The sequence below is a fragment of the Budorcas taxicolor genome, chromosome 6 (assembly GCF_023091745.1).
Source record: "Budorcas taxicolor isolate Tak-1 chromosome 6, Takin1.1, whole genome shotgun sequence".
In the NCBI taxonomy this organism is placed as follows: domain Eukaryota; kingdom Metazoa; phylum Chordata; class Mammalia; order Artiodactyla; family Bovidae; genus Budorcas; species Budorcas taxicolor.
The window spans coordinates 99,565,713-99,591,072 of record NC_068915.1 but is presented as its reverse complement, the minus strand read 5'-3'; the positions used below and the strand labels follow the sequence as shown (position 1 = coordinate 99,591,072).

Here is a 25,360-nt window from a genome sequence, read left to right as displayed (position 1 = left end):
AGCCCCTACACAGCAGTGAAGATGGGGGAGAGTAAGACAGGTTAGAAATGAAAAGACAGGATTATCAATAAAATGCTAATTCAATGAATATTTATTGAACACTTGGTTTATTAAATACTTTTGTGCTAGCAGTTTACATCCCTATCTTGTTTGCAAGACCTTCCATGACTTCAGAGCTCTTGTTTTCCTCTGAAATAATAATGTGATGGAATGGCAGAAATGGGATTAGAACTCAGGTTTATCTAACCTCTCAATTAGAATGGAAGAGAATAGCAATGGGAAGAAGTAAAAGAGTAAACCACCTAGGAATTAAAGCTGTTTTAAGACATGGCTATTGAAGAGAGTGGGTTGAGACTAGAGCCCTGTTTCAGTAAAGTCCGTCTGAAGAAGTAACACCTTAGACAAACAGAAGCTGGTAACTAAGTAGCAAAGATTTCTTCTAAAACTTAATTTTTTTCTATATCTGAAAGCAGTGGGTGCTGACTTTGAACTGAATGTAGGATTCATTTTAGCATATTGGAATCATTGGATGTTAAAGGAATATTAAAGGCCAAATGGGATGCAACAGAGAATTTAAGTGAAACGCTTCATTTACACTTACAGAAACTTATAGTCATGTCTCTTCCACAGCTGGTGCCCGGCAGTGATCAGAACCCTGCTCTCCCACTGTCAAGTCCAGGGTTCCTTCAGTGCATCGGCTTAGCTTTTCTCATTTGTTATCACGGTCCAGACATTGTTTTGTCTAAAAAACCCAATGGACACGAACTTATTAAATGCTTTCAGAATGCAGTGTTTATTATAGACACAAACTTATTAAATGCTTTCAGAATGCATAGTGTTTATTATAGATAAAATCCCTGTGTTTATATTTTGTGACAGATGGTTTCCTGAGACCTTAGCAGTTGGTAGTGCTTCACGTAGGCTTTTTTTTTTTTTTTTTGTATTTGCATTAATGTGGCCAATTACTGCTCTGCCACACTTGGCCGGACATTGTAACAGAATCCCTACGAATACAAGTGCTTAGTGTAGGGGCCTAAGAGGAATGAGTAGATTCTTCAGTTTTCTCCTGCGTAAAATAAAAAGGTTATTAATACTAGATTATCTGTAAGAATTCTTTTGACTTGGAAGATGAAGAATTAGTTATCTTAAGGGTCAACAGCAAGGAATTAAATCCAACTTATTTTTGAGCACAAGGATTTGACTTGGAAAAAAACATTTTATTTTCAGGTTTGTTTTTATGTTACAAATTAGAGAAATGACATCTATCCCTCTAATCACATATGGGCATGTGAATACCAGTGAAAAGTATAATCAACAATAGACTGTTATGAGTATATGTACATATGTGAATATATATATATATATATTTGCTGCAGTTATCTTTATTTTCATATACCTTTTTGTTACATTTAATACATGTGGGAAGAGGTACACATATTACATGTATTAATAAAAATTTGGTATTCAGCAGTGTCTCTAGGCAATTTTTGGGGGGGAAGGGGGAATGCCTATACTTAAGAGAGTTTATAAATATTTCGTTGTTCACTGAGTTCTTAATCTTTTTTTCCCTGATATTTATCAGCTATGAATTAGAAATTCTTATATTTGAGTAAAATTTTGCACTGAAAGAAATAGGAAAAGGCAGACCTAGCTTTCTCAGATGAAATATGATACTTCAAATACTTTTTCTATATAATAGTTTCCCCCAGATATTAAAATACTCCAGTTTTATTTTATTTATTTTATATATTTTAAAAATATTTGATGAGAAAATATAGCACAGAGAAGGAAAGTTAACTTTTTCTGCCACCAAACTGAGATTAGAAGAAGAAAGGTTTTTGGAGGGCAGAAACCATAGTTTCATTCCCCAAGTAGCAGGCCTTTAATGCCATAAATGGTTGTGCAATGTGTATTTTCCAAACCATAGGTAAGGAATAAGTTTTCATTCCAGAGTTTAACAAGTGTTGAGTTATGCTTTAGAAGATTTTTGGCGGCTGCTGCTGCTAAGTCGCTTCAGTCGTGTCCGACTCTGTACGACCCCATAGATGGCAGCCCACCAGGCTCCCCCGTCCCTGGGATTCTCCAGGCAAGAACACTGTTGCCATTTCCTTCTCCAATGCATGAAAGTGAAAAATGAAAGTGAAGTTTCTCAGTCGTATCTGACTCTTCACAACCCCATGGACTGCAGCCTACCAGGCTCCTCCATCCATGGGACTTTCCAGGCAAGAGTACTGGAGTGCCATTGCCTTCTCCAGATTTTTGGCTACTAGATATAGTTAATAATTCTGAATTAAGATGACTGTATTATTATAATGTCCCCTTCTACTTGCATAGAAGTTGGGAAAAATTGAAAATACTTTTACTTTTAAAAACATGTTATTTTCTTGTCTCCCTAAAAGTGTCCTTTTTAGAGAAGAAAATTACAATTCACCTATGGCAAACTAAGAATTAACATTCTAAAACTGGAATGTTGACCTTGAAAGTTACTGTTGATTTATTCCATTTCAGGGTAGGGCAAAAGAGTACCCCCCCCAAAAAAACCCACCATGGTGAAGTAAAGATGGTAAACATGTAACTTTAAAAAAAAAATAAGCTGATAAAAGTAGAGGTGGTTAACTGTCTTACCATAACACAGTTGTAAATTATAGGTGTCTTTTTTAATGTTGCCTAACTTAGAGCGCTCATCATTGTGGCTTTAATGATAGCACTCAACACTGACCCTGAACTTGCAGAGTTTTGAATAATCAGATCTAGTCCTTTTCTAGCCCCTGCCTTTCCCCCAATCATTCATTAATTTATGTACCCATTTTCTTTGTTCTTTAGATCTTAGTGAAACTCTGCAGTTTTGTTTCACCGGCCGAGGAGCTGGCTCAGAAAGACGATCTCCAGCTTTTATTCAGTGCAATAACCTCTTGGTGCCCTCCCTATAACCTGCCTTGGAGGAAGAGTGCCGGAGAAGTCCTTATGACCATATCCCGTCATGGTCTCAGTGTCAACGTGGTGAAGTATATTCACGGTGAATATCTCATAACGTATTCGTTCTAGATGTTCTGAATTTTCTCCGCCTTTCTCTCCTCATATGATGGCTAATTTGTTTCTCTTGTTCAGTTCTCCAAAGATTCTATTTTAAATGAAGAACTATATTTGCCCGGAGAAAACAATTATTTGTGAAGTGTTTCAAATGTAAAAAATTCTCATGTTCTCAATAATGGATATCCAGGAGAGTTAAAATAACCTTACCTTTAAGTAAATGATGTCGTAATAATAATGCAGATTCCACTTCATTGCCTCTTCTTCCTTCCTCTTTTGCTGAATGAAAAGAGATTTTTTGAGATCCTATAGTTCAAACTCTTTCTGAAGATATTCGTAAGTAGACAGATAATCTGTCCAATGAGGCATGAATAAAATTAAGTAGATTCTTTATCAGCACTGAAAAGAAATTGTCCATTTTTTTAGCTCATATATATAAATATGTGTCAACTGTCCCTTAAAATGGGTCAGTAAGAGAAATAGGAGACAATTGTAGCATCTCAAATAGTCCACTTACGTATGAATATATATATATATACACACACACACACACAAATTGAAAAATCTTTCAAAATAGCTTTTAGTACATCTATTCATTTACCTAAAGTCTATCAGTCATTAAATGTTTCTTACCTCTGTTCTTGTGTTAAATCTTCTTAGCTATTGTTATGTGACCCTGGATTTCTTGAGACAAATAAATTTTTTTAAAGATAAAAGAGGGAAAGTCTTCTTTGAAATGCCTCCAGTCCCAGAAGTCATGGGATATAACTATGTTTTAAACTAGTACATATATAGTAGAGACAAAAATTTGAAAATTTTATTTCCTGAAGTAGTTCTGTATCTTATGTTTCTCCATTTTTTATTATATTAATATAAAGGTCAAAAATATCATTTGGCAGCAGGCAATCATCTTTTTTAATAATAAAACTTCTAAATATAATGTAAAAACTATTATAAACGTCAACTGATTTTCAACACTTCCTGTATTACTCTTTGTTTACTACTTAGAGGTATAGCTGCCTTAGTCAATTTGAATCTTATATTTGCTTTCAGAATGTGTACCATTTATCTTACCATATTTTATAAATATACTAAAATTTAATGTGTCATTAAATACCAGTTAAGGATGAAGTTTTCTTAAGCAGTTGACATAAGTTATATATATACACACACACACATATTTATTCAGTTCTTTATTTTCTTTGTTTTTACAGAAAAAGAATGTTTATCTACATGTGTTCAGAATATGCAGCAGTCAGATGACCTGTCTCCCCTAGAAATTGTTGAGATGTTTGCTGGGCTTTCTTGTTTCCTCAAAGATTCCAGTGATGTTTCCCAAACTCTTCTGGATGATTTTCGGATATGGCAAGGATATAATTTCCTTTGTGATCTCTTGCTTAGGTAAAACCCCACAATATAAGAATGTATTTTAATTGTCTACTCAGTCTTCTCATCAAAGGAAGTGAAGTAGTTTGGGCTATAGGGAAAAAGAAATCAGCCAATCACTTATGTAAGGTATACTTTATACTCTTAGCTTTAATCACTTCTTTTTATTCCTATTCTGTCAAGAGAGTACAAAGAGTGAATTTAGAGTTAAATTGGAAAATGTAGGTTGCACAAGTGGATTCAGTGGTTAGATGTGAAGAAGAAATCTGCTCTTCCTTAGCAGCTGAGGGAGAAGAGTTTGAGTGAACTAATTAACATCTTCCTGAAGTGTAAACTCTTTGTGCTTAATTATATTTTTGGTTTTCCTTAATGGTAATATCAGTGCTATCAAGCTATTAATACAGTTAGTAGCAAGAATAATTTTGCAGAATGAATGAGATGCTGAAAATGTATATATAAAACATAGTAGTCTGAAGCTACTTAGCAGCAGCAGCAGCAGCAGTCAATCTAAAAGTGTTTTACTAGCCTTCTTTTTCATCCCAAATGGTCCTTGCATATACTGGAAAAACAGCTGGTTACAAGTTTATTAGGAAGAGGATATTCATGCTAGTTGTTCCCAGGCCATTAATCAGTTTTAAGTTGTTTGATTTACTGTAAACCACCACTGTTTTGTAAACTTTTAAGTTCTAACACCAGTGTGACCTACTTGCTGTTACTTAATAGTAGGCAACCTCTAAGAATATAATTTTGCACATATATCCTAATTTACAAATGAAGAGATGTGAAAGTTTATGAAATAACTATTTAATATTACTAATTGATGCCCTCCTTTGAGAATTCAAGAGTCTTAAAAATGTTGGTAACTTGTTGCAATAATTTCAACATGTGTTTATTGATCCTAAAGATAATATTCTAAATGCAGACCAAGTTTTATGTGTATTAGTGCTCCTGAATTCTGATAGCTACTAGCTGTCCCACTCTCCACATCTATGGTTGATTCTCCATGGCCATTAAAAAGCATATCTATGACAAGTTTATACTAACATGGAGAAGCATGTGCATAACACAAATTAATGAAAAAAACAGGTTACAGCATTCTGTGTATAGTATAAAAATATTTATTGTTAAAACATAACTTTTCACATTAAGAAAAGACAAGTTTAAAGGAATTAAGTTTGTTTTAAAAAATTGTTAGACTCTCAGAACTTTATTTAAATGTACTCTAATGCCAGTATTTGAGTTAATTAATGAAATGCAGATGAAGTCTTACAAATATTCCCCTAGAATTCACTGTTTAAAATTATTAATGGAGAAAACATCTTAGGAAAGAAATGGTTAATAAGATTTTTGGTTGTAAACAATGAAACTTATAACCTTAGAGCCTTAGGGAACTTAAGAGATATTTAATCTAATCCTTTTATATTAAGAAACTTTCTACCAAAGATTAATGATTTACCTAAAATAATACTGTTAATGGCAAAATCAACATTTATCAGGTGTTCTGACTATTGGCGTAATTTCTTTCAAATATACCATCATATCTCATAATTAAATTTGTAGCTTTATAAAAATATCATGTGTTTATATAGGGAAAAAATGTAGGAAAAAACTTCTTATAGTAGTCTGTACATTTATTTATTGCATATAAAATTGAAATTTTCTTTATGTATTAAATTTTAAAATACAACACAAGAGAAAACATATTTGCTAAATCATACTTTTCCTAGATTGGAACAAGCAAAAGAGGCAGAATCCAAAGATGCCTTGAAAGATCTGGTTAATCTGATAACTTCCCTAACAACATATGGTGTCAATGAACTAAAACCAGCTGGTATTACCACAGGGGCACCCTTTTTATTGCCTGGATTTGCAGTACCTCAGCCTGCAGGCAAAGGTGAGTCTTCCCCCAACCCCCACCCCCACCCACCTGCCCCGTTCTGAGCCACTCAGAGAAATAAGGAAAGAATAAATGTATCCAACTGATTGCTCTTTATTTATGTTATTTATATAAAGGTAATATGCTGTTTTTCATTAAGGTTGGTGCTTTTTATGGTATAATTTCTTGAATAAGTCTTTAGCAGATAAAATACTTGAAAATAATATGAAAATATCATAAAAACAATGAAATTTATATTTTAGTATTTCATTTTAATATTCAAACAGTTTAATAATTCAAACATGCCTCTGCTGAATGTTGGCACCCCACACATTTCTGCTTTTCGTGCCTGGAATGCAAGTCACTCTCTCTATGCCTATCTCTATAAGATGTATATAGAAAGCACAGGTGCAAACAGTTAGTATTTTCCCAAGGAAACCTAAGTACAGAGAAGTTACATTACATACTTTCAGGTCAGAGAATACATTTTATAGCTCAGATTTCCTAGCTTTGGCTTTTCTCACCTAGTAACCTACTAAGAAAACTTATTGTATATTAATAACATTTAATTATGTAAGAGTGCAAGTTTTATAGTTTATGTAGTTTTTTTAATGCATACTAACCATTCTGAGCTTCCCTGGTGGCTCAGAGGTTGGGAGAGCTGGGTTCGATCCCTGGATCGGAAACATCCCCTGGAGAAGGAAATGGCAACCCACTCTAGTATTCTTGCCTGGAGAATCCCATGGATGGAGGAGCCTGGTGGGCTACAGTCCACGGGGTCGCAAAAAGTCAGATACAACTGAGCGACTTCACTTTCCCATTCTGAAAGAATGTGAACCCACAGGCTTCTAATAGTTCTTTTCGCATTATTGTTACATACTAAATATTCAATACTGTGGTGATATTTGCATGTAAAATTTAGCCAGAAAATATCATCATATCTGGTTATTTCAATTTCACAGCACATTATCTATGTATTTTATAATGTAGGACCCAGCAGTTATAAATTCTTAAGCCTATGAGAATAAATAGATATACCAGAATACACTAAATTTAATTTACTGGAGAAAATTATATTGAAAAGTCATGACTTAAATTGAAGTTGTTGTACTAACTTCCATAAGATGTGCCCTCAGTTTATAGGTTATACAGAGCTTCTTAAATAAATAAAATCTAAAAGTATTTTACAGAGCTGTTCAATATTTTATTTAATATTAAGGAACAATATTAAATTAATGCTTCTAATTTATAGACTCGAGCTTAAATTTTCCACAGTTAATTCTTTCTGTGCATTCATCTAAACATAACTAAATAATATAATTTTTATTTTAGGTTTCATTATTTTATTTGGTTAATCAATCTGATTGTGACACTGAGATAATATTTAGTTACACAGTAGTATAATTTTGTAATGAGAGAATTAATGCAGCTAAATTAACCTTCCTCATATTTCTGCCTGATTTTTCTCATCTATAACAGAGATGATTCACATATAACCTAGCACCTCTAGGGATTATTTTGAGAATTCAGCGACATATGTCTATGAAAACAAGGTTAACTAGAAGGGACGTTGCCCTGAGTCAAAACTCAGGTTACCTATAAGTGGCATAACCTTTCTAAATATCAACTTCTTCAGAAACATTGATGTAATATTCAATAAAATGAATAGATCAAGCTAGATCATTCTGAGTTTCATCTATGACTTAAAATTATCTTTCTCATGGCTTGTTTAGACTCAAGGAGATACTAATGGTTTTATTTCACATAAAGAGATTATGAAATATGGGTTTTTTTGCCAGCAGTATTGAAGTATAATTTGCATATATTAAAATGTATCCTTTTTAAGTGTTGGGTTTGAGTTTAGGTAAATATTTGTGGTTGTGCAGTCACCACCATAATCATGATAGGGAATATCCCATCCATCTAAATCTGATGCTGGGAAAGATCGAAGGCAAGAGGAGAAGGGGAAGACAGAGGATGAGATGGTTGGATGGCATCACCGACTCTGTGGACATGAGTTTGAGTAAGCTCCTGGAGTTGGTGATGGATAGGGAAGCCTGGCATGCTGCAGTCCATGGGGTTGCAAAGAGTCGGACACAACTGACTGAACTGATCCATCTAAAAGTTTCCTTGTTCCATTTTATATTCAGTCCCCTCTCATCACTCTTAACCCTGGTAACCACTGATTTGCTTTGGTTTTGCTATTTCTAGAATTACGTAAACTAGACTCCTAAATTACGTAGTTTTGTGTATCTGGCTTTAGTATTTCTCCATGTTGCTGGATGTATCTGAAGTTCTTTTTTAATATTGGATAGTATTTCATTGTTTAAATATCCTGCAGTTGTTTATCCATTCACCAGTTGATGATGTTTATTTAACTATAATGAATAAAATATTAGGAACATTTGTATAAAACAGGTCTTTGTGTGGACATACATTTTCATTTCTTTGGGGTGGTAACCAAGCAGTGGAATTGCTGATTCATATGGTCAATGTATACTTAACTTTATGAGAAACTGCCAAACTATTTTCTAAAGTGGCTGTACCATTGTGCATTCACATCAGCTCTGTAATGAGAATTTGTTTTATAGTCTCAAAACAGTTGGTGGTATTAACCTTAATTTTAGATATTTGAGTGTGTAATAGTATATGTTGGTTTTCTGTTTTGTTTTGTTTCGTTTTTTTTTACTTTTTTCTAAATTATTTCAAGCTTTTTTCATATTCCTATTTGCTGTCTGTGTCTCGACTTTGGTTCAGATCTCTGTGTCCAGAGTTTGATAGCTTTGTTGGTTTTATTGGAATTTTTAGAGTTCTTTAGATAGTCTGGATAAGTCCTAAGTATGTTCTCTTAATTTTGACATGCCTTTTCTTGGTAGTATCTTTGAAGACCGAAAGTTTCAAATTTGATGAAGTCCAGGTTAGCACTTTTGAATTATTTTATGGGTTTTGCCTCATATTTTAGAAATCTTACTTAACCCACATTCACAATTATCTTCTGGTTTCTTCTAGGAGTTTCACATTTTTAACCCTTACGTTAAAGTCTATGATACATTTTAAGTTAATTTTTGTATATGGCTGGAAGTAAGGTTTATTTGTTTTCCCAGTACAGATATGCGCATGTGCTAGGACTCTTTGTCGAAAAGATTGTATAGCTATATATTCTGGAAGTCTTTTCAATTCTGCTTCGTTAATGTGTCTGTCCTGAAGCCAATGCTGCTTCAGTTTTGATTCCCATATCTTTATAGTCTTGAAATGGAATCATTTAAGTTGTCCAAGTTTGTTCTTTTAAAAATTATTTTGGCTATTCTGGGTCCTCTGAACTTCCACATAAATTTAGTAATCTTCATATCGGTTATTGAAAACAGAAAAAGCCTGCTGAGATATTTATTGGGAAGTAGTAAATAAATATGGGGAGAATTGACATCTTAACAACATTGCGTCATCCAATTCATGAGTATACAGCTTTCCACTTATTTGGGTCCTGGTATTTTCTCTCATCAATGTTTTATAAATGTCCACTGTAAAGAACTTTCCTTCTTGTTCTTAAATTTATTCCTAAATATTTTTTTGATAATGTAAATAAAACTGTTTCTGTTACTTCATTTTGGATTGCGTGTTGTTAGTTTATAGAGGAGATGATGGTCTTTTCACGGGGATGGAAATGCGGAAATATGGTTGTGACAATGCTGTGTTTATGTAACATTGCTAGAATAAAGCAAGGATGGTCATTTACAAATTTTAACTCTTTGGCTTGGACTATTTGTAAGTTGGAGCTGTGTTTATTCTGATAGAGGTGATACTATTTATCTTACTTTTTGTCAATTATTTCTTCAGGCTACTTTGGGGCATGTTTTCTTCAACTTCACTGGTTTCCCTTTCATTATTTATGAAAAGAAAATTCCTGTTACCAAGGACGTTTTTTACCCATTCAGTGATAATTACTTTTAAAAGAGAAAACATGAATATATCTACCTTATGTTGCTCTATACGTGGATACAATTTAGCTACCTTATTTTTATTGCTGATTTTAGATCAAGTGAAACAATATAGAAATATAAAATTTAAAAGAAAAAAGTAAACTGAGTTATTAGTGCAGTTGGTAAATATATCTGTTTGTGTAAAAGCTTGAAAATGATTCCTGTTTCTATCTTACATAGTAGGAACTTTATAAACCTTTTTATCCTCACCAGCTGATAGATTTTTTTTTCTAAAGAAGAAAATTAAAGAAAAATGGAGTGGTCCTGTTTAGTAACCACTCCATGGTGGGTTTTTTTTTTTTTACCTTAACTATGCTAGTAACATCTTTGCAAGGTGGTACTCTGTAATTCAGAGCTCTCTATAGCTTCCACATTTGTTCCCTAAACACAGAGTGTTTTAAATATATGTTTTAATAGAGAATATGTCTCTTCATAAAAAAAGACGATACCTATCTTTTTCAGAACTCTTCTGTGACTTCACCATTACAAATGTTTTCTCATAACACATCAATTCTCATGACATATTAGGCAACGTAAAAGGATAATGTTTTTTTCCTTTTCTTCATTTTTGTTCACACTAGTAACCAGAGTGCCCTGCATTGTTCATCATGGGATTACTTTGAAGGGATTTTTATCTATGCTGGTTCTATCATGGATACAGATGAGGCCAGGGCTGATGTTCAGTTGGCTTGCAGGAGTAGAACCCTGAGGATTGTTTACAGCCAGGCGCCATTTTGATTGGTCACTCACATGTATAATTTGTTCACTGTTTTCTGTCTTATACTTCCTAAACATTTATTAGTTTCCTTCCTCTGGTAACAGCCCTATTGCCACCACCTTAGTTGAGGCCCTAGAGATCACTCACCTGGATTACCATAGGTGTCTTTTTTGTTTGTTAATAATTCACTCATTTGGCTGCATTGGGTCTTAATTGCACCATGTGGATCTTCATTAAGGCACACAGACTCTCTAGTTGTGGAGCCCATAGGCTCAGTAGTTGTGGAGCTCAGGCTTAGTTGTTCCATAGTATATGGAACCCTAGTTCCACAACCAGGGAATGAACCCATCTCCCCTGCATTGAAAGGTGGCTTCTTAACCACTGGACCACCAGGGAGATCCCTTATAAGTGTCTTTTTTTTTGTCCTTTCAAATTTTATTTATTTATTTTTTATTTGAAGGATAATTGCTTTACAGCATGCACTGGTTTCTACCAAACATCAACATGAATCAGCCATAACTGGGACTCGATAACAACCTAGAGGGGCGAGATGGGGAAGGAGGTGGGAGAGATGTTCATATAGGGGTCTTGTTAACTGCTGACCTTTCCATTCATTTCTGTTCCTCAGCGCTATCCTCTCAGTGTTGCATGGAATTCTAACTCCTGTGACCTGGAATCTGAAAAACAATATTCAGTGTGTTTACTAAATGAGTGTCTACGTTTCTTTATTCTTGATTCATTTTGCATTTTGCTTATGCTTGTACCATTTAGACTCTTTTTTCAAACCTAAACTTTTACATTAGGTTCTGAATATAGGAAAGCTCTATTCTTTCTTGTATATACACTTATTCTTCTAAACCTTAGAATAATTCATTTCTTTTGTTTCTGCTTGTATAGGCTTGAGAGTAATGAGACGGTGATTGTCATCTTTTATAATGATTTCCTTACTTTACTCTTATTTTAGTTATTTGTGTGCCAAATAGATTTTAATCAGTTAATGCAAATTTTGAAACTTATGCAGGATACATCTGTTTAATTAAATTATTAGAGCACATATATGTCAGTATTTAAGGGATTTTCCTGTCTTATGTAGAGCAGCCTTTTTAATCATCCTTTAGATCTAAGTATTCCCCCTTCCCCAAATTAAATATTGTAGTAGTTTAATGGCTATGACAGTCCTAAATAACTACTCCTAATATCATAAGCATTTAAAATAAACTTCAAACTTGTATGCCACCAGTTTTGGAACTATAATTAAGTCATTCGTTTAGATAATGTTTCCTGATAGAAAGCCATGTTATTAGATTCTGTTTAGTTTCATTGTATATGTGCTGCATACTTAATTGCTAAGCTGGGTCCGATTCTTTGTGACCCATGGACTGTGGCCCTCCAGGCTCCGCTGTCCACGGAATTCTCCAGGCAAGAATGCTACAGTGGGTAACCATTCCCTTCTCCAGGGGATCTTCTGACCCAGAGATCAGACCTGGGTCTCCTGCATTGCAGGCAGACTCTTTACCGTCTGAGCCACCAGGGAAGCCCATTGAGGTTAGTTGGTAATGTACCTTATCTTTTGTCAGTGACATCACTTAAAATTAGGTTTTAAAGAAAAGATCAGATAATGAAAATGAAACTTGAAAAGACCCAGTTTTTTCGCATTACATCAGGTTCGTCTCTTTTAAACTCTTTTCTTAAAGCTGAGAATTGATATTGTCACATAGCCAAAAGATGCAAAATATTGATTAGCGGTATTCTTTAACCTTATTTATCACATGTAGTCAGATTTTTGCATTTGTATGTTCATCATTCTATCTAAGCTTGGTTTTTAACTACCTGCATATAATAAAAAGTTAGTGATATCCTCAATAAGAACAAGCATAAAATTAATAAGGAACTGGAAATAAAGATTTGGCATTTGCCGCACATGGAATAAGGTTATATGTTATAAACAAACAAAGTTAAAAACCATATATAGACTGAAGAGATTTTTTAAATTTTTGCCTTTTCAGATAATGTTCAAGCTACAATGTCCTAGCAGTCTTTCTAACCCATTTTATTGTTTTTCCTAGCTCTGTGTTCATCCTCTTTCAAAAATCCAGCTTATTCTGTAAGGCACTGTGTTGATATTTTGATCACTCTTGCAAATGCTCTATATTCCTACCGGTTGTGAACCTGAGGACAATTTTTGTAGGCAAAGGCTTGTTTTCATTTGCCTTGCATACTTTCTATGTTAATTTCTTTATAAGTATTTTCAGTGATTTGCCTTATAAGAGCTATTGTATACATATTTTTTTTTCCAGTTGATGTGTTTGAAAATCAGGTATTTATAAATATAGCTAGTAGCTGGCCATAAATTGCTTTAACAAATGTATATGTAAGGAAATTGTACTTGTGGCTTGAAACAGTAAATTTCCATATTAAAATTTATGAAAGCTGTAGTGTTGTAATTAAAAATGGAAGCTGGAACTCAAGGGTATTTTCCTCTCCTGTTTCCTGTTGCCATTCTTGCTTTTCTCTTCAGCCTAAAAGTCTTTTCAGATTGAGAGGTAACTGTCCTTATAGTCAAGGACAGTGTTACAGATAGTAAAAAGCAACACTCCTGCACATTTCCAAACTCTGAAGCCTAGGCCTATAATTTGCTTTATTCTTTTGAAAACCGTCTGATGTTTCAGTGTATACTCTTCTGGAATCAGAATATTGATAATACTGCATTAAAAGCTTAATCAATATTACTCATTTTTAATTAAATGACTGAACTAATGAAGAAAAAGAAGACCTTTTGTGAAAACAGGAAGTGTTCTTAGCAAATAGATGATAAATGTTACAGTTCATGATCTGCTTAAATAGATTACTTTGCCATGATGAAAATATCATATAACACCTACTTTTGTGTTCTGGTTTTCTACTTTAGGTCACAGTGTGAGAAACATCCAGGCCTTTGCAGTTCTTCAGAATGCATTTTTAAAAGCAAAAACCAACTTCCTCGCCCACATCATTCTCGACGCCATCACAAATATTTACATGGCAGACAACGCCAACTATTTCATCCTCGAATCACAGCACACACTGTCACAGTTTGCAGAAAAAATTTCTAAACTCCCAGAAGTACAAAACAAGTACTTCGAGATGCTGGAGTTTGTTGTTTTTAGCTTAAATTATATCCCTTGTAAAGAACTTATTAGTGTTAGCATCCTCTTAAAGTCTAGCTCTTCTTACCACTGTAGCATTATTGCGATGAAAACACTTCTTAAGTTTACACGACATGACTACATATTTAAAGATGTGTTCAGGGAGGTGGGCCTTTTGGAGGTCATGGTAAACCTTTTGCACAAATATGCTGCCCTCTTGAAGGATCCAACTCAGGCACTAAATGAACAAGGTAAAGCATTTTCCCTACGTTTAATTTTATTTGGCAGAGGAGTTTGGGCAGGGTGTTTTGTTCATGTTTTGTCTTTCATTTGGTTATAGATTTGAATTACTTGATAATCTGCATAATTGTGACATCCTTGTGAATATTCCCCACAAGTTAAAATTTGTTTACTCAGCCTCTGTTAGGGAATTGGGGGAAGGCAGGGGAGGAGACAGATTAAGTCATGGTGGAAGAGAATTTAAGGGAAAACTGAGAAAACCATTTATGATCCACATAATTAGTGTCTTCTACTTTGTTAGGGAATAACAAAAAGCTTCTAGAAACAATTGGAATGTTTAGGTGCCTCAAAATGTTTATTAATTATAGAGAGCACATTAATTTAGTATCTCTTTTTAGTGATGTTTATGCACATATTTATTAAGTACCTTAAATTTGATGTTTGTCCTTTCTGATAAAAGTGTAGTAGTGTCTGGCACTTAGTATTAAATGTATTGAATGAATTACATTGAATAGACAGTACTACTTACAAACTTTTTTTTCCTCTTTGGTGCATTAAAACCTAGCATTTTTCTTTGTTGACACTTCTTTGTTTAGGAAAGCGTCTGTGAGAAGGATATGTTTTACTTTGTCATTTTCCCTTTTAATATTTTTTAGATAACTGTAGCTTTGTAGACATACCAAAATAAAATCTATAAACATTGACTTTACTTTTGGTAGCTGGTAGTTTAGACATATGTGTCATTTTTTTAAAGGTTATATTGAGTTAGCCCAAAAGTTCGAGTTTTAACATCTTGTGGAAGAAACCAAATGAACTTTCTGGCCAACCCAATGCTGTGTCATTTGTATTCGTGGTAAAATTAATAGAAATAAAATTTTAATTTGTTTTAAAAAACCTAAATCCAGAAAGAAATAAGCTGACAAGTGTTGTGATTCGGACCTTTGATTCTTTTTCCCAGGGGACTCAAGAAATAATAGTTCATTTGAAGACCAAAAACACCTGGCTTTGTTAGTCATGGAGACTTTGACAGTGCTTCTTCAAGGGTCAAACACAAATGCAGGTAATTAGAGAAGCTGCTTCTAGCAAGTGCACTGGTAAGATAGTACCTGTGGTTATGTCTTCTCTAATGATTCTTACTTCTGAGATGCTCTTGCCACTTAGAGAAAATTCTATTGATTCAGTGATGGTACTATCCCATCTGTAGACATGCAATACTTTTGACCTTCCTAAGTTTATGAATGATAAAATATATACTATTATTATTACTTCAGAATGTATTCTTATAGTTTTATTGCTTTTTATAATATGCCTTGTGTTATTTGTTTACTTACATAATGCAGACTCTTTGTCAGATAACTTTGCTTATTTAAATATTTTCCCAAACCATTTGCTTTGCATTGTGATTTTCTTAATTATTCAGTAATTCAAATCAGAGTATTATAATGTTACAATCTTAGGGAAATACTGAAAAGAATAAAACTTGCTTCTCTCAGGGGAAAAATGGATTTGGTAAATCTTTTGCTTTATCTTAGGGCTTCCCTGGTGGCTCCGACTGTCCGCAATACTGGAGACATGGGTTCGATCCCTGGGTCGGGAAGATCCCCTGGAGAAGGAAATGGCAACCCACTCCAGTACTCTTGCCTGGAAAATCCCATGGACAGAGGAGACTGGTAGGCTACAGTCCATGGGGTCGCAAAGAGTTGGACACGACTGAGTGACTTTACTTTTGCTTTATCTTTAATCTCAACTTCTCCTTAATCCTTTTTTTACCTGTCATTAATGAACAGTCCATTGGAAGGACTGATGTTGAAGCTGAAACTCCAATACTTTGGCCACCTGATGCGAAGAGCTGACTCATTTGAAAAGACCCTGATGCTGGGAAAGATTGAGGGCAGGAAGAGAAGGGGACGACAGAGGATGAGATGGTTGGACGGCATCACCAACTCAATGGATATGAGTTTGAGTAAACTCCGGGAGTTGGTGATGGACAGGGAGGCCTGGCGTGCTGCAGTCCATGAGGTGGCAAAGAGTTGGACACAACTGAGTGACTGAACTGAACTGAAATGAACAGTCCAACTGTATTTATAAAATATCCCTCCTGCTTTTTAACAAATAAAGCTAAGACAGTTTAAGATGAGCTATTATATTAGTGGCATATACGAGGTACTCTAAAAGCATAAAGGACAGAATGCTGTTACTTTGGAGGAAATACTAACTGATGATTTGGATCACTTGGTCTGTGTGTTTTTTTAATACTTGAAGATGGTGTTTGATGTAAGAACAGTATCATCCATGGTCAAAAGCACAGGCTATAGAACAGGGCTGTATAGACATATATTCTGCTGGCTGCTTGCTCTCTGTATCACTGACCTGACACCTTACTCAACTTCTGCATGTCTCATTTGCTTATCTGTAAGCAGGTAAGCGATGAGATTAAATAAGTCAATCTACATAAAGCCTTTGGAACAGTACAGCAATCAATGCTTTCTATTATAGAGTTTATTATTATTATTTTTTAATGAATAGGGGCTCAGCCACCTTTATTTATCTCTTTTTTAACATTTTTATTGGAGTACAGTTGATTTACAGTGTTATGAGTTTATCATTTTTGTGTCCGCTAGCAACTTAAAATGTGTGATTCCTTATAATTTTTTCTCACTGTAAGAATCACTTATCCCCTTTTTTCTTTCTACTGTTTTGGAAGCCTTGTTTTCAGTTTAAATCTCATTTATTTGTATATTGTTCATCTAAAAGCCTTTTACTAAACTGATTTCAAGTAATTCTTGGTAAAGCCTCTGCATAAAAATACTGGTCATTTTGGTAACCACCTATGAAATTTCTGAGGGGTTGAGATTTGGAGGAATTGGGCATGTGGAACATATCAGGGCATTCTCACATAAAGGAAACCTAGAGAAAATTTGTATGTGCCTTTGCTGACATCCCACAGTTTTGTATTGTAATTGTAAATTTAAAAGGAGATTTTGTATTTTACTTTAAAAAATAAAATCGCTGGGTAGGTTTTATGTGCCTTCTTTTAAGTTACTCTTTCTACAGATGGATCAGATTTGAGTTCGTCTGACTTAGAATGTTTTAAGTTAACCTGTGTTGTTGTTTTGTCTCCCTCCTCCAAGGAATTTTTCGAGAATTTGGAGGCGCAAGATGTGCACATAATATAGTGAGGTACCCACAGTGTCGGCAGCACGCCCTGATGATGATCCAGCAGTTGGTGCTCTCTCCCAATGGGGACGATGACATGGGCACGCTCCTGGGACTGATGCACTCGGCTCCACCCACAGAGCTGCAGCTCAAGACCGACATCCTCAGAGTAAGTTTGAGAAGTGTGTTCTTTTTTTTGTGGGGTGGGGTATAGGGTACTTTTATTGATGGTACATGACAAGGCAGGGCTCCCTAAGCCCCTTCCCTTCCTCAGGGCCTTGGGGATGGAAACGTGTGGAGGTCGGGAGAGTCTCAGTGTGTTGGAGGTGGGACAGGACTCCCCAGCAGCTGAGGAACTCTCTCTTCCTCTCGTGCTCCTGCTGGGGCTGGAGGTCCGGGGACCTTACTCCTTGGAAGCCATGTGGACCATGAGGTCCACCACCCTGTTGCTGCAGCCGAATTCATTTTCGTACCAGGAAATGTGCTTGACAAAGTGGTCATTGAGGGCAATGCCAGCCCCAGCATTGAACGTAGAAGAGTGAGTATCACTGTTGAAGTCACAGGAGACAACCTGGTCCTCAGTGTAGCCTAGAATGCCCTTGAGAGGGCCCTCTGACACCTGCTTCACACCTTCTTGATCTCATTATACTTGGCAGGTTTCTCCAGGCGGCAGGTCAGATCCACAACAGACACATTGGGGGTGGGGACGCGGAAGGCCACGCCAGTGAGCTTCCCGTTGAGCTCAGGGATGACCTTGCCCACGGCCTTGGCAGCGCCAGTAGAAGCAGGGATGATGTTCTGGGCAGCCCCTCGGCCATCATGCCACAGCTTCCCAGAGGGGCCATCCACAGTCTTCTGGGTGGCAGTGATGCGTAGACGGTGGTCATACATCCCTCCACGATGCCAAAGTGGTCATGGATGACCTTGGCCAGGGGGGGTCAAGCAGTTGGTGGTGCAGGAGGCATTGCTGACAATCTTGAGGGTGTTGTTATACTTCTCGTGGTTCACGCCCATCACAAACATGGGGGCCGCAGCAGAAGGTGCAGAGATGATGACCCTCTTGGCGCCACCCTTCAAGTGAGCCCCAGCCTTCTCCATGGTAGTGAAGACCCCAGTAGACTCCACCACGTACTCAGCACCAGCATCACCCCACTTGATGTTGGCAGGATCTCGCTCCTGGAAGATGGTGATGGCCTTTCCATTGATGACGAGCTTCCCATTCTCTGCCTTGACTGTGCCATGGAACTTGCCATGGGTGGAATCATACTGGAACATGTAGACCATGTAGTGAAGGTCAATGAAGGGGTCATTGATGGCGATGATGTCCACTTTGCTAGAATTAAAAGCAGCCCTGGTAACCAGGCGCCCGATGCGGCCAAATCCATTCACTCCAACCTTCACCATCTTGTCTCAGGGATGCAGCTGGCACAGCATGGAAATTATGGCTGTCTGTCGAACGGCAGGAGCAGAGAGCCGAGAAGTGTGTTCTTAACAATTTTCACTACTAAAATCTGTGGCAATTGTTAAATGACTGAGAACTATTATGAACTATCCTTGTGGTTTTTCTTCAAGTCTAAAATTATGTCAAAATATGACAAAGGAGGAGGCAAGAATATATAATGAGTCAAAGATAGTCTTGTCATCTGTGCTGCTGGGAAAAGTGGGCAGCTACATGTAAAAGAATGAAATTAGAACACTTTCTAACACCAAACACAAAGATGAAACTCAAAATGGATTAAAGACCTAAATGTAAGACTATAAAACTCTTAAGAGGAAAACATACTCAATGACATAAATCACAGAAATATATTCTATGACCCACCTCCCAGAGTAATGGAAATAAAAACAAAAATAAACACGTGGGACCTAATTAAACTTAAAAGCTTTTGCACAACAAAGAAAACTATAAACAAAGTGAAAAGACAAACTTCAGAATGGGAGGAAATAATAGCAAATGAAGCAACTGACAAAGGATTAATTTCCAAAATATATAAGCAGGTCTTATAACTCAATATCAGATAAACAAACAATCCAGTCATACAGTGGGCAGAAGACCTAAGCAGACATTTCTCCAAAGAAGACATACAGATGGGTAATAAACACATGGAAAGATGCTCAATATCACTCATTATTAAAGAAATGCAAATCAAAATTACAGTGAGTTATCACCTCACACCGGTGAGAATGAAAGTGAAAGTGAAGTCACTCAGTCATGTCCAGTCTTTGCAACCCCATGGACTGTAGCCTACCGGCTCCTCCATCCATGGGATTTTCCAGGCAAGAATACTGGCCATCATCAAAAAATCTACAAACAAGAAATGATGGAGGAGGTGTGGAGAAAAAGAAATCCTCTTGCACTGTTGGTGGAAATGTAAATTGATATAGCCACTATGGAAGACAGTATGCGGATTCCTTAAAAAATTAGGACAGATGAATGGATAAAGAAGCTGTGGTACATATATACAATGGAATATTACTCAGTTATAAAAAAAGGAATGCATATGAGTCAGTTCTAATGAGGTAGATGAAGCCAGAGCCCATTATACAGAGTGAAGTCAGAAAGAGAAAAACGAATATCGTGTATTAACACATATATATGGAATCTAGAAATACAGTACTGATGAACCTGTTTGCAGGGCAGCAAAGGAGACACGGAACAGACTTATGGACGCAGTTGGGGTGGGGGAGGAGGTAGAGGGTATGATGTATGGAGAGAGTAACATGGAAACATTACCGTATGTAAAATAGGTAGCCCATGGGAATTTGCTACGTGACTCAGGAAACTCAAACCAGGGCTCTGTAACTACTCAGAGAGGAGGGATGCAGAGGGAGATGTGAGTTAGGTTCAAGAGGGAAGGAACATAGATATACCTATGACTGATTCATGTTGATGTTTGGCAGAAACCAACACAATATTGTAGAGCAGTTACCATTCAATTAAAAATAAATGAATTTAACTATAAAAAAGTAAAATAATGTCAAAATAATAATAGCTGAAGAAAAGCCAGTGTCTCTAACCTGGCCTCCAAGAGCCCTCGGAATGCCTACTTTCTCTTTTCCATCTGACTTCCTCTCCTGAGACCCCTGCCCTTTTCATGCCACAGACATGACAGGAAGTATAGTTGCCTTCTACAATCATGCATTTCTTTTATTAAACTTTTGCTTTATGCTTCTCATCAGTAATGAGAAGTTTGTGGTTTTTATCTTTGTGCTATTGTATGTTTCATTCTGTTTTGAGTGTGACTGTTTTAAATATGCATTTTAACTTTCAAGCGTGATTAATCTGACCACAATTTATCTCTTAGACAAGGAGGAAATCTACATGCTTATCAATATTGGGGAAAATCTGTGTATTTGAAGGGATCACCTGGGAAAATACAAGTGCCCTCAAAAGCTGTTAAGGTTGCCAAGTTTTTAAGCATACATTTTCCTCCTTTCTTGATACCGTTATAGTTCAATTTATAAAATATTGGTAGATAGAGGCAACTGACTGATCTGTAATTGTAAAGCAGTGTTGTTCTAGTACGTGGTAATAACTGCCTCCCTCAGGCTGGAGGAAGGCAAGAGAAGGGTCCTGATGGGCAGCATGAGTGATTCCCATGGAATGAGGACTCCTGCTGTGATCTATTTCAGGTAACTGATGTGTTAATGAATGTGGCTTGAGAAGAGATGTACATTACCACCCCATGGTACAGTATTTCAAGAGCACAAATAATAAAATGCAGAAAATCAGAAGTACTGAGTTCTGAGGATTTGCTACTTTTGGTTTTAAAACAATTTATTCAGTTTTTAATTTATAGAACTTAATTTTTAATTATGGTTATGTTTTTAAACAACTGGTAGGCAATATTCCAAAAAGAAAACAGGTGGCTCTTACGACCAGTATGAGCTGGCTCCAGCATTCCACCACTTTAATGGAATAAAGTTGTGTTGGAAGACAGACAGGGAGATTTGGGATTCTGGTTTCAATTTCTGTTTTTGCTCCACTCAGAATTGCTTCTCACTTTGCTGTTGTGGTTCAGTCATGAAATTGTTCCCAACTCTGTGACCTCATGGATGGCAGCACACCAAGCTTCCCTGTCCTCCCCTATTTCCCGGAGTTTTCTCAAGTTGATGTCCATTGATTCTCACTGCCTCCATTCGGTTGACACAACCACAGGCCTATGTGATTTAGTTTGTAATTATTTGGGAACAAGGCCGAAATTCCATGAGATGTAGTATTTTATAATTCTGCTAATGTAAAAATTTGAAGTTTAAGGATTAGATTTTTGCAAATGTGGGTAATATATAGCTGATGATTCTGTCTAATGAACCCCCTAGGACCTACAGCTCCTTTTAACTTTGGTATTCACTGCATTATCATTAATTATTGACTTTAAAAGGATAGTAGCTTATACATGGTATTTGAAATTTTCAGATACTGAGATTATGCTGTGATTATGTCAAAAGTACCTAGGAATGGCAGTTTTCAGGCAGTAGGAGGTGGACTTATCCGAAAGAATGTAACATAGACTATTTTCGGTCTAAGGATTAATAAGCACTGTTTTTCTGACCCTTATCATAATTCTAACCATCGATATGTTTTTGTACGTAATACTTTGATTCTTAACTCATACTTCCTCATATATAAAATAACACGTGTCCAGTTTTTCCCAGTGTGTATTTGAAGACAGTGATGAACTTTTATGCTAGGCACTTTGCTAAGGGTTTTACATGTATTTCCTGTGAAGTAAGTTGTTATTGTTTAGGTTTTACATAAGAGGAAACTGGCGTAGAAGGGTTAAGTAACTGACCATAGTGAAATGCTTTTTAATGTTGGAGTAGAATTTCTACCCAAGGGTTCTAACTCTAAGCCCTTGCATTTAGCCTTCAGGCTAGGTTATATGATGCTTAAAAATATCAAAAAGTTATGAAGTTTTGTGTTAATACAAGTTGGTATTACGAGTATAGTTTATTAAATTTGAGAAAATACAGACACAAAATGGAAACTTGCTAGTTGCTGAATAATGGAAGGATTACACTGTATTTCTAAATTTTATTTACATGTACAGATTGCACATTATTATTTTTTTAAATAATAAAATATGCGTGTTAGTTGCTTACCCATTTCCGACTCTTTGCTACCCCATGGACTGTAGCCTGCCAGGCTCCTCTGTCCATGGGATTCTCCAGGCAAGAATACCAGAGTCAGTTGCCATTTCCTTCTCCAATAAAGTATAGGTATGTACAATGAAATCTCATAATTTCTAAAGTAGTATACTTGAAAAAGGCCTATTTAGTCTTTCCCTTTTTCAAATACTATTAAAAATAAAATGACCTTTTCAAACGTAACAACTGGGAAGATTTAAATTGTCTTAAATAATATTAGGATCCTAAATAATGATATTATATTTCAGTTGCTGAAACAGGGAAAAGGAGCCTGTGTATCTGCAAACAGATTTTGAATTGCTCTCTGGGGCAGTATAGTTTCATGGTTAAGTGCATGAGTAGAGGAATCAGACTGCCTGAGTTTAATTCCTATCTCTGCCATTGTATAAGCTATGCAACTCTTTGTGACCCTATGGACTGTAGCCCGCCAGGCTCCTCTGTCCATGGGATCTTGCCAGGCAAAAATGCTGGAGTGGAGATCGAATCCACTTCTCTTGCGTCTCCTGCTTGGCAGGCAGATTCTTTACCACTGTACCACCTAGGAAATGTTATAAACTGTGTGGTCTTCGGAAAATTATTTAACCACATGAAGCCTCAATTTTTCGTCTGTGAAGTGTGAATAATAATAATGCCCATTGCATAGGGTTATTTAGAAAGTTAGATAAGCTAATGTATTAAAACACTTAAAGAAGTACCTAATACAGGGCTTCTCTGGTGGCTCAGCAGTAAAGAATCTTCCTGCAATGCAAGAGACACAAATGAGTTCAATCCCTGGATCAAGAAGATCCCATGGAGGAGGGAATCGCAGCCCACTCCAGTGTTCTTGCCTGGGAAATCCCATGGACAGAGGAGCCTGGTGGGCTACAGTCCCTGGGGTCGAAAAGAGTCAGAGATAAGTTAGCAACTAAACCACCACCACCAGTACATAGTAAGTGCCCCAGAAAATGTTAGTTATTTTATTATTTTTAATAATGAACACAGTTAAAAGTATGGCAGTTCATATAGTAATAGTGTCCAATGCATAGGATTACTGATAGTTATAAAAGATTGTCTTACCTGTTTGGCCTTGTAGCTATTCTGGGGATGAACATGCTTTCAGCCCTCTGGCTGTAGTTCACTCTGCAAGTAACTCCATGAAGTGACTCCTTTTTCAAAAGTATCAGGATATGGTCATTTTATATGAATTGAAATACTGCAGGTCTTGGCTGCCTGATCATCTCTCTCATCCTTTCTAGAATAAATCATTTTATATACACAGAGTCATAAGTTTTCATGATTGTGTAATATTACTGCTGCTACTGCTAAGTCACTTCAGTCATGTCTGACTCTGTGCAACCCCATAGACGGCAGTCCACCAGGCTCCCCTGTTCCTGGGATTTTCCAGGCAAGAACACTGGAATGGGTTGTCATTTCCTTCTCCAGTGCATGAAAGTGAAAAGTCAAAGTGAAGTCACTCAGTCGTGTCCGACCCTCAGCAACCCCATGGGCTGCAGCCTTCCAGGCTCCTCCATCCATGGGATTCTCCAGGCAAGAGTACTGGAATGGGGTGCCACTGCCTTCTCCAATATTGTACTAGAACATGTATTTTACTTACTTAGCAAAGTTACTTTGTAAAAATGAAAAATGACTTCATTGATGTCCTTATTCATCCAATACATAGGAAAAGCTTTTTCACCCAGGATTTGGTTATAGCCATTATTCTATCAAAAGCAATATGTGGTGTGTTTTCTAAAATTTTCTCCTGCTTTTAATATGGAATTTTTTAATTAGCAAAATATTTTACATGCTTCATAAAATTGCTTTTTGGGAAAATAACAAAAATACTCTTATCAGATATTCACAGACTGGCATTCCCCTTTGACATTCATCTGTGGGGTTTTTTTTTTTCTTTAATTTGAATTATAAGTTTGTGTTGTTTTTTGTCCTCCATAGGCCCTCCTGTCGGTCCTTCGAGAAAGTCACCGTTCCAGAACAGTCTTTAGGAAAGTTGGAGGCTTTGTGTACATTACATCGTTGCTCGTGGCTATGGAAAGGTCTTTGAGCTCGCCCCCCAAGAATGGGTGGGAGAGAGTGAACCAGAACCAAGCGTTTGAACTTCTCCACATGGTGTTCTGCACACTGACTGCAGCGATGCGCTATGAGCCGGCCAACTCACACTTCTTCAAAACAGAGATTCAGTATGAGAAGCTGGCAGATGCTGTTCGATTTCTTGGCTGCTTCTCAGACCTAAGAAAGATCAGCCCCATGAATGTCTTCCCTTCAAATACTCAGCCATTTCAAAGACTTTTGGAGGAAGACGTCATCTCAATGGACTCGGTGTCACCCACTCTGCGGCACTGCAGTAAACTCTTTATTTATCTCTACAGAGTAGCCACAGATTCTTTTGACAGGTAGGACTCTGCTCCATACTCTGAATTTAAGGATGTGTTATATATGACTTCAGCATTAAGGCTTGAATTATATTTTAGCTTAAAGTGAAAACACATGGATCTTCTCTCTCATTCACTTACCTATCACTTTATATGTGAACATTACTATTGCCCTGATGTTAAGCCTTTCAGCACGGACATCTGTGTAATATTTGTCAAACCAGGGTTAGAGTTAAGCTCTCAGGGCACCTAATAGAACAGTTTCTATGATGTTTATGTCTCATGGTAGTGTTTCCTGTGTTCTCTTTTTCCTCAAGAACAGTAGGTACATGCAG

The 25,360-nt window shown here is 36.4% G+C and overlaps 1 protein-coding gene and 1 pseudogene across 1 annotated transcript in view; one reads left to right on the top strand and one right to left on the bottom strand.

Moving 5' to 3' along the window:
- The window catches only part of WDFY3 (WD repeat and FYVE domain containing 3), a 248,274-nt gene that overhangs the window by 89,980 nt on the left and 132,934 nt on the right, over positions 1-25,360 (top strand). Inside the window, exons 7-13 of the mRNA XM_052641586.1 lie at positions 2,824-3,016; positions 4,245-4,431; positions 6,144-6,310; positions 13,896-14,363; positions 15,311-15,412; positions 17,484-17,677; positions 24,589-25,046. Of these exons, the coding sequence (XP_052497546.1) occupies positions 2,824-3,016; positions 4,245-4,431; positions 6,144-6,310; positions 13,896-14,363; positions 15,311-15,412; positions 17,484-17,677; positions 24,589-25,046 (1,769 nt within the window). The remainder of the gene's footprint in view (positions 1-2,823; positions 3,017-4,244; positions 4,432-6,143; positions 6,311-13,895; positions 14,364-15,310; positions 15,413-17,483; positions 17,678-24,588; positions 25,047-25,360) is intronic.
- On the bottom strand, positions 17,912-18,912 carry LOC128049385 (glyceraldehyde-3-phosphate dehydrogenase-like; annotated as a pseudogene).